The sequence below is a fragment of the Frieseomelitta varia genome, unplaced genomic scaffold, assembly GCF_011392965.1.
Source record: "Frieseomelitta varia isolate USP_RPSP 00005682 unplaced genomic scaffold, Fvar_1.2 scaffold_302, whole genome shotgun sequence".
NCBI classification, from domain to species: domain Eukaryota; kingdom Metazoa; phylum Arthropoda; class Insecta; order Hymenoptera; family Apidae; genus Frieseomelitta; species Frieseomelitta varia.
Genome location: NW_025110038.1, coordinates 27,458 through 37,066, shown reverse-complemented (window position 1 = coordinate 37,066; position 9,609 = coordinate 27,458). Strand labels below are relative to the sequence as shown.

The 9,609-nt window shown below is 37.7% G+C and overlaps 2 protein-coding genes across 2 annotated transcripts in view; one reads left to right on the top strand and one right to left on the bottom strand.

Moving 5' to 3' along the window:
* Positions 1-47: 47 nt before the first annotated feature.
* LOC122529702 (mediator of RNA polymerase II transcription subunit 22-like) lies at positions 48-1,035 on the top strand. The gene is made up of 2 exons (XM_043656081.1): positions 48-361; positions 583-1,035. Exons 1-2 carry the CDS (start codon positions 259-261, stop codon positions 900-902), a joined length of 423 nt encoding a protein of 140 aa, XP_043512016.1. The 5' UTR covers positions 48-258; the 3' UTR covers positions 903-1,035.
* Positions 1,036-1,289: 254 nt separating this feature from the next.
* Positions 1,290-9,609, bottom strand: part of LOC122529704 — a 34,288-nt gene continuing 25,968 nt past the window's right edge. Inside the window, exons 3-4 of the mRNA XM_043656083.1 lie at positions 4,128-4,305; positions 1,290-3,626 (exon numbers count right to left, since the gene is read on the bottom strand). Of these exons, the coding sequence (XP_043512018.1) occupies positions 3,382-3,626; positions 4,128-4,245 (363 nt within the window). The 5' untranslated portion in view covers positions 4,246-4,305 and the 3' untranslated portion in view covers positions 1,290-3,381. The remainder of the gene's footprint in view (positions 3,627-4,127; positions 4,306-9,609) is intronic.

Sequence of the window (9,609 nt, the reverse complement as noted above, 5' to 3'; positions counted from 1 at the left end):
CAGCTTGGATTCCGTACCGAGTTTCATTCGTTTCTGTACGACAAGGAATTAGAAAGATTACCGATCGTTGTTCGTCGAAATGATTGCGGGAGATTTCGAATTGAAGTACGCATGTGACCGAATTGGTTCGGTCGGTAAAGTCGCATTAGCTAAAGGTACTGTTATGATTCTACCATGAGGTCCAAACAGCTCGTATCGTCGTGACGTTGAAGTTGATTTTCATCGAGATTTACGAAAGTTTGTTTGAAATTTGAAATAATGGCAGCTCAGCGTGCGTTGCCGCAAAGTAAAGAGGCTTTATTGAAATCGTACACAACGAGACTGAAAGAAGATGTAAAATCAATGTTGGAAAATTTCGAAGGTACACTACCTAACCTTACTTTCGAAACGATAAGTTATAAGAACAAGAAGATAGTTTCTTAAAAGAAGAAACTTACGTTGCACTGTCAAATATAATATATATTATATCATAGATTTTGCTAAACTGAGACGATTGATTTTATTTAGTATAGTAACAACTTAACCTACAATCTTTCCAAACTATGGGAGATATCAATTTATTTTTTTTTTGTTACTACACAGAAATCATAAAACTGGCGAAAGGAGAAAATGATTCCCAATTATCTCGGATGACACAATGCGAACAGGATACATATGAAATGCACGTCAGAGCTGCAAATATCGTTCGCGCAGGAGAATCTCTGATGAAGCTGGTTTCAGATATAAAGCAGTATCTCATACTCAACGATTTCCCCTCTGTAAATGAAGCTATAGCACAGAATAGCAAGTTATTTAGAACGAAACAAGCCGAGTGCGATCAAAAATTAGCATCTTTACGAGACGACATGGCTGCCGATTTATACGACTTGGAAGAGGAATATTACACATCGATATACAAATAATATAGACTTTAGACTTTTTTATGAACGTGCAATTGTGTGTCTGTCTGAATCGTGGATTAACTGAAATGTAATGTATTTGTTCAGTAAGTTGTATATATATTTATTTGAATAAATAAGAATAGTTTTGATAGTACATTCCTACTTTTTAATTGGGGGGGCCTGCACGAGACGCACGGAAAAAGATAGGCTTGATAATATGATAATTCGAGCGTACTTGTTTCATTTTATTACTTGAATACTTTAGTAACACACAGACAATACATCACACAATACTTCTAACTGGTAAGTATACTCAATAAGGTAATTGTGGATTCAAGCTTCGGATAATAATAACAATAGTAAGAATAATGAGAATAATCATAAGAAGAATAAGAATAATAAGAATGATTTTAGGATAATACTATTTCCTTTTTTTAATCCTTTACTTGAACGGCGGTGCCTTTCCATACTGTACAGCGATAATTTACAGAAATAATACGGAGTTCCCTCGACCGGAGTAGCGAGATTACATGGATACACAAAGTGATCGTTGGATACAAAAGTTTCGTTAGATACAAAAATTCGTGACAAAATTTGGAATGTTTTGTTCATTGTAATCTCGTTTTCACTCGTTACGTAGCAACTGTGAAAATACAAACTGAGCGGTCGACACACGGTACTGGTTCCTTAAAATATTCGGAAGCAATTATATGTCATTATTAGGGAAAATAACAAAAAATATCACAGTGTAAAATGCAACGCTGTGACACAGACCCATCAAGTATAGATCAAACGATAACGTGAAATCTGATGAAAAAAAGAAAGCGATTACGTCGCGAAGTACGCAAGAGCAATTGAAATATTAGCATTTACTAAATACAACGACGGAGATTGGTACACAGTTGTTATACTTTAGCGTATAAATGCATCATTATCGGCAATTATTATCGTATCGCACGTTTACCCTTGAATCAGTCCGCGATCACGCGATTAAATCTTAATCGAAAGTTAATCATACTGCCGCAATCACACTTCAAACATTTACGCGATCGAACATAACATTTTTAATTTCTCAACGTTCGTGTTATCACTTTGAACATAATACGGACAACAGAGAAGAAACAGAAAGAGTACACGAAATAAATCGATCTCAAAGTAATTTAATTGTTCCGTACATAAGCTTCACGAAACTTCGAGATCGATAATAATTTAATATGTACAAAATTTGATTCGCTTAAAATTAAAATTCATATTATTAACAAATGAATACTTTTTCCTCAATTTTTCGCATTGATTATTTTCTTCTTTTTTTGTTTGGTCCACGTCTAAATGTAAGAAACGAAAAATAAAACAAATTCAACAAAACAAATGTTGTACATGTATCTATCATCTTATCTTGAGCATTCGTAAGAGATATCAGTATGATTTAACATACACTTAATATAAATAACAAATTTCTCAGAATTTACAATTGCAATGTTATTCCTGGACCAAAATTTCGACTTATTGTACAGATATATTAAGTATATTAAGTAGACTTATATTCTACTTTGGCTAAACCTTTTACAAAAATCTAACTTCGAATCTTTCAATATTTCCTTTTTTGCAAACGATTCTTTTTCTCGCATTTAATCGTTTTTTTTTTCTTTCTTTTCTTAAAATCCTGCATAAAATTCTGGCCTTTGAGTGGCAGCTTGAACATTAAACGGCTCAGCATTAAAGTAATCTCAAAAAGGTTACAAAATGTTCAGTTCCATCGTCGACTTCTCTCCGTTTGTTATAAAAATGTGCCAAAAAGGTGATATGCTCCTTTTTGCCCCCTTTTTTTCTTTCTTTCGTTTTTCATCGATCACTGGGCTCCTCCGTTTAAAGTGCTATCAAAAAAAGAAAAGCACTGACATATCTTGGCAGTTTTAGTTACACGTTACTTAGGAAAAAAGTCTGTTCACTTCATTATCGTAATAATACAAAGTAAATGCATATACTTGGAATGATACTGTCTTTTCGCTTAATTATCTAAGAAAAGGACTGCCTCTGCTTCGACGCGTTCGCGAACGAACATTTACACTCTTTTGATTCGCATTTCATCGTATCGGAGAAAAAAGAAAAGAAGCATTGCACGCAGTTCTTACGACAGCGAACTGACGTAAGCAAGACTCGCACCGATCGTGAACGCGTCGCGTGATGCATTTCTCGAAAAGTTAGTTTGCTTATGTTCATACGGTGAGCAATCGTCACGTTTGGGCCGCTCGGTTCGGAGCGTTCAAAGAAACCACCCGACATTTTTCTCTTCTTTGTTCATAATACACTTCTTTACTGTAAAAGATTCTCTCTTTCTCGAGTCTGTCTACGAAAAGAAAGGGAAAGAAAAATACTTCACGATTAGTCTTCTGAGTAGTCGGAATTTTCCGATTCCTTGCTCTCCTCCAAGAGCTTTGAGCTTCCAGCGATTTCTCTCGCTTCACGCGTTTTCTTCTGGTCTTTGAGTTTTTCAGTCGCGTCAGTAGAGAAGATCGCCAGTTGTTTCGGAACCCCATGCGCCCGCATCTTGAGCCGGCTTCAGATAATCTACTTCGCTTTCGTTCTCTGCTTCGCTCGACGTGGTGGTCGTTGGTGTCGACGACGACGTTGACGTGGAGGTCGCCTGCGGGCTCGACGACATGGCTCTGGTCACGCCCAGCTCGAACCCTTCGGATGTCAGGTCCACCTTGCTAGGAGTGTAACTGGCTAGGCCACCACCACCACCTGCGGGGAATAAGCACTAGCTTTCAGCACACTACGCTGTGTAGGCGAATTGGACGAGAGAGAGAAAGAAAGAGAGGGAAAAAAGGAACATGTGCAACATATAAAGAGGCGAAAAGGACTAACGAATATATCTCGAAAGTAACAGCAACGAGCGAGACATGAAAAATTCTACTAAACGTATATAACGGAGGACTGTCGTCTAATATTGGTTGGTGTAGGACAAGTAAAGCGTTTCTAGAAACTATGAAAGTTAATTTATACTAGAGACTCTTTCACGGGGTCGACATTTAAAAGGAATTGCAATTCTCTGCAGCTGTTCACAGGGGATATAACATGGTGTACGAACGTCGCCTCTGGAAAAAATCGAAAACAACGAGACAAACAGTTAGTCGAGAAAACGATAGAGTGAATCTCTATCGTGAAAATATCAAGGGAAAAGGAGGTAAAATCCGACTGCAACGCAGGCTCGTGGTAACAGGAGTAAGTAACGATTAAAATTACCGAGTAAGGTCGGCATACTGGTCGTCGAATTGGCCGAGGACGTTTTATTGCTGATCAGAGTTGATTGCTCGACGGAACCGGAAGTTTCGCCATCCACGCTGCTGTCACCCTCCAGCATCGACGCTTCGCTCGGATATTCGAAGGTACGTGTAGCTGTGTCGTCAAATTGTATTCGATGCTGAAACAAGTCAGTAATAGAGTCAGTAATAGATTCGACAGCGTTAAATTAACAAACTAAATTAAACGGTCGCGTGAAAACGGGAAATGGATCGAGTTCAAACATCTGACAGCAGAATGATACATCAGTGGCACGCGACCATTGTGAATCGGACGGTTATATCACGAAAAAGAGGTTCGTGTTTTTTCGTACACTGCACGCAGCCGTGTACTGCCAGTTATAAATAAGACACGGAAAGAACAAACAACGGCATGCTAGCTGGGATAACAGTAACCCGTCACACTCGATGATTTTTCGACTGCGAGAGAGGACATCGCCTCCTCGTCGGCTTCTTGTCGACGGACGTGATCAAAAGAGAAAGCAATTCTTTTTCTAGAGAGTCGTTGGAGCTTATCGTTCCTTGTTCATCGTGTACCTGATATTTCGGTCCACGAGGGCCGCCTAACGTCTTCCCAGCAATTTCTCGGAAGAGAAATTCTCACCGATATTCTCTTTATTAAATTAAAAAAAAAAAAAAAAAAAAAAATAACGGAGAAAACCTTCTCTTTTCAACGTACACGTTCGGGTTATTTCATAGTTTCGCCTGCGACCGGAATGGTAGCGCACTTAGATCGCCAGAGCGAATAAATCCCTAGTCTTTCCGACTTGCCTAGCTGGTAACAGTACTTGCGATTATTTCAAGCAGAAGTTGACTACACGCTGGTTAACTATATCTACACGGTTTCCAGAGCCACGAAGAAACTATTTCGGTATAAACGAGACAGTGACATCCCCTGAGTCACAACAGTGGAGAATTCTCGTTCGTTGTTAAATAAACAAGAAATCTTTCATTTATATGTATGAATCACAAAACATGATTATTTGTCCGTTCTATATGTCTCAATCAGCATTCAATAGTGGATATATCTTGGAACAAATTGTCACGCGCATAGAACAAAGCATGCACGTGCTTCTTTCGAGTAGATCGTTTATGGATGAAAGAACATCCGATCGGTTCGGTTTGCAAGCCTTATGAGCAAATTTTTAACAATGTTCGGCGATGAACACTCGAATCGATCAAGGTCAGCGACGTTCAGATAATTACCTATAATTAATGGTACCAGTTAATTACGAATCGCCATCCGTCTCGGATCGGTGACAACGATCAGAACTTGCATTGTATAATCACCTATTTCCAGCCGGTATAGCAACAACCTATCGAGAGTCTCTTGTGCTTGTTGCTCGAGCACTTATCCGTTCATTCCGAAAGAAAATATCGTTCGAGTCTGAGCGCTTGTTTCCAGCCGCAGCTTTTTTCTTTTCCAATAACTTTAAACAATTTTTCAAACGAACGCGGAGAAAAGACTTTCCTCTTGGCGCGAAAATGGCATTTGGTCGATAAACAGAACAGGCGTACCATTTGACCAAATAGGCCGATATCGAGATGAAAAGTACCTTCCTCGACGTGTGTTTAAACGTGTTTCGAGTTTCAAATCGTTCCCTGAACCCGAGATGCATGGAAACCATCGGAGGCTCGCGCTCATTGGTCGCCGGTTTATTGATTTTTCACGAAGAAAATGACGAACTAAACTACCCTCGAAAGAGAGTGAACCTTTTGTGTCGCGCGCGTGCTTTCTCAACCATAAAATCAACCTCGCAGAGCACGCTGCCAGTGAATATATATCCGTTTAAACTTTGCACTCGTATACTCGTTAGCGAACGTTTACAAACAAAAATTCACGGACCGATCCGCGATGCTCTAAACGACTGTCTAAAAACATCTGATACTTTAATAAATATCCCAACGATGGTGCGCCAATTTCGAGAGATCGACACGAAAGATATAAATCGTTAAAATTGTCAAAAAGATAAATAGAAATCTCAACGATATCGTTTCGTTTTGCTTTGCATCTTTACGATCGTTAAAAAGAAAATGCATGCCTCGTTTCGAGATCGTGTTCACGTTCTTCTCTCGCAACAGGTCCAAAGGATCGCAAAGAATTTTTAATCTCGATGCCAATAACTCTGCGAAGGAATCGATCGTAGAAAAAGAAAAAAAAAAAAATACGTTGACAATGTGGCGGACATTGTTGCTTTCGACTAGTGCTGGTGAAACAATGCGCCTCTTATCGTCTTCGAGAAAGGAAACCGTTTATCGCGGCGGACAATAGAAAGAGGAAGCCGAGCCCGGACTTCTACGTATTACGCGTTACGTTTCACATTCAGCGTGCACTGCCTCTGAAACGTCGTCGCGTAACTTCGCAAACGGACAAGTACCAAAACCTCGTACCAAAATTTCATTTCAAATTCAGGCACGCGTGAAATTAGAACGGAGAGAACTATGCGAAATTGGAGAAGCTGTGATTCCGCGTAACAGACTATTCGACCAAATTTCACGGATGTCTCCAGTTAATCATCGGCAATACTTTCGGGAGATGAAGTTTAACTTGCGCTGACAACTGACTGCGGACCATAACGAGTGACCAAACCGTATACAATAATTCGTCGCTTTCTTTTTGAACTCGTCAGTATCACTGGATAGAAATTATTGAGAAGTAATAAATTTATTATTTGTTTTGCCTACTTAATTATACCTAGATATACTTAAAACTGCGGAAATATTGCAATTTCGGGATAAAAGAATTCTCGACGTGCGTGACACGTCATTCCAGCGAAAGAAGTTAACACCATTTGCGCTGACAACTGATTGCGGACCATAACGAGTGACCAAATACAATAATTCGTCGCTTTCTTTTTGAACTCGTCGGTATGATATCACTGAATAGAAATTATTGAGAAATAACAAATTTATTATTTGTTTTGCCTACTTAATTATACCTAAATATACTTAAAACTGAGGAAATATTGCAATTTCGGGACAAAAGAATTCTTGACGTGCGTGACACGTCATTCCAGCGGAAGAAGTTAACACCATTTGCGCTGTCAACTGATTGCGGACCATAACGAGTGACCAAATACAATAATTCGTCGCTTTCTTTTTGAACTCGTCGGTATGATATCACTGAATAGAAATTATTGAGAAATAACAAATTTATTATTTGTTTTGCCTACTTAATTATACCTAAATATACTTAAAACTGAGGAAATATTGCAATTTCGGGACAAAAGAATTCTCGACGTGCGTGACACGTCATTCCAGCGAAAGAAGTTAACACCATTTGCGCTGACAACTGATTGCGGACCATAACGAGTGACCAAACTGTATACAGTAATTCGTCGCTTTCTTTTTGAACTCGTCGGTATGATATCACTGAATAGAAATTATTGAGAAGTAACAAATTTATTATTTGTTTTGCCTACTTAATTATACCTAAATATACTTAAAACTGAGGAAATATTGCAATTTCGGGACAAAAGAATTCTCGACGTGCGTGACACGTCATTCCAGCGCAAGAAGTTAACAAGTTTAGAATGGGTGGAAGCACTGGATCTTAAGGGAGAAATGCAGAGACGTGTAAAGTTGAAACTTTATTCTGATCGTAAACCGGTAGAAAACGTAAAGGCGTCGAGGAATTTATGGCCGTGTTCTCGCGAACACTAGTGTATCTTCATCGCACGACTGCGTCAAATGGACGTATAAAGCTTGTTCCGGTGGTAAAAACTAGACACGTACGTATCCGTTATGACTAGCAAAATTCGTAATATTACTCGCACTGACAACATTAAACGGTTCACGAGGTACAGATTCGAGCGAATCGTTCTTCGATTCCCTGTTTAACCGTAGATCTCTCGTATCTCTCGTTGAATTGCTTGTGCAAACGCGAAACAAGTGCTCCGAAGATGTGGTTCCCAATAAAAATGAATATGGGATAAAAATATCACATTGATCAAAAGTAATTGCGTTTTTTGTTTGTGTGCGAATGAAAGGCGAATTTTTCATGAGAAAAATTTTATTAGGCAATATATTAGCCATTTTGTTCGATTACCTTTTGACACTTTTCAGAGAATTTTGTGATTCCGCGTTCAAAAACTTATCTAACAATAATTATAAAAAAAGCTTAACTAATTTAACTAACAATAATTATAAAAAAATTGTAAATACGAGCTGTTAGTTAGATTTAAGTACGATGTCCCCTTAGAAGTGACAGTCGAATGCAAAGGATTAAAAATCCAATAACGTAATTCCTTTAACTGTACTTACAAAAATATAAAACTGGCCACCTAATTATAACGATTCAGCAGCCATTCTAACAGTTATTTTATCCACGTACTGTCTCGTCAGTGTGAAAAGGATGAAATTTTGCAACGACCGACACCTATCGTTGACGAGATTTAAAGAACGAAGAAAGTCGAATCGAGCCAGCCTCGTGATTTACGTTGCTCGTGACAAACAATTACCGTGAACTTTTCGAAGATAACACCGGTATTCATTACCGGATCAGATGAGTCGTTTCAAATACCGTTACCGTACAAACAGTCCAACACACGGTCCCACGCACACGTTAGAAGCAAATTGTCCGCGTCTACGAGTGTTTACATTATTTTTTTCATTTGCATACGCGTCAGGCGACCTATTCAATGACGATGCACGTAGGATACATTCCTCGAGGAAGAAAGAAACTTACAAAGCTATATCGTATTTACAAGCAACACCGGCTGAATTTATTTGTGTACACGTAGGTCTTGGTAATGTTAGAAACGATTCCGTTGTTCCTTCGTACATCGAAGAGATGTTTGCGTTATTTTTGCCGCGAGTATAGAATTTCAGTTTTCACGAATCATCTTAACACATTGCGTACCGCACTCGGTGTACCTAACCTGCTCCCAGGGCCCGCAAATTTTTGGAACAACAAGGAGAAACTTTGTACAATGCATATATACACCTCTTTAATTCACATTGATAAAATATTCTTAAATACTACCATATATTTTTTTATAGTAATATTTAAGAATCTATTTATTATGTATTTTAGACTTTAACTATTATTTATTTTATATTTATATTAACACATTGAGGATGGTACACTCTGATAAACATACAGCCTATATTTTCTCGCATTTTTTGAATTATTTATTATATAATTAAAAGGGTTCAGGAGACTATAGCATTTAACAAATGTTTATTTTATCAATAATTAAAATTACTAATTATTTTTCATTTATTAAATAAAATGAAAATATTTTTAGTCACGTTTCTTGGTGTAGTATGTTAATTATTAACCTACTTCTTGAAAAATTATATAACAATTAACCTACTTCTTGAAAAATTATATAATATTGTATAATTATATATAACATATATAATATAAATTATATATAACATATATAATATAAATTATATATAACATATATAATATAAATTAT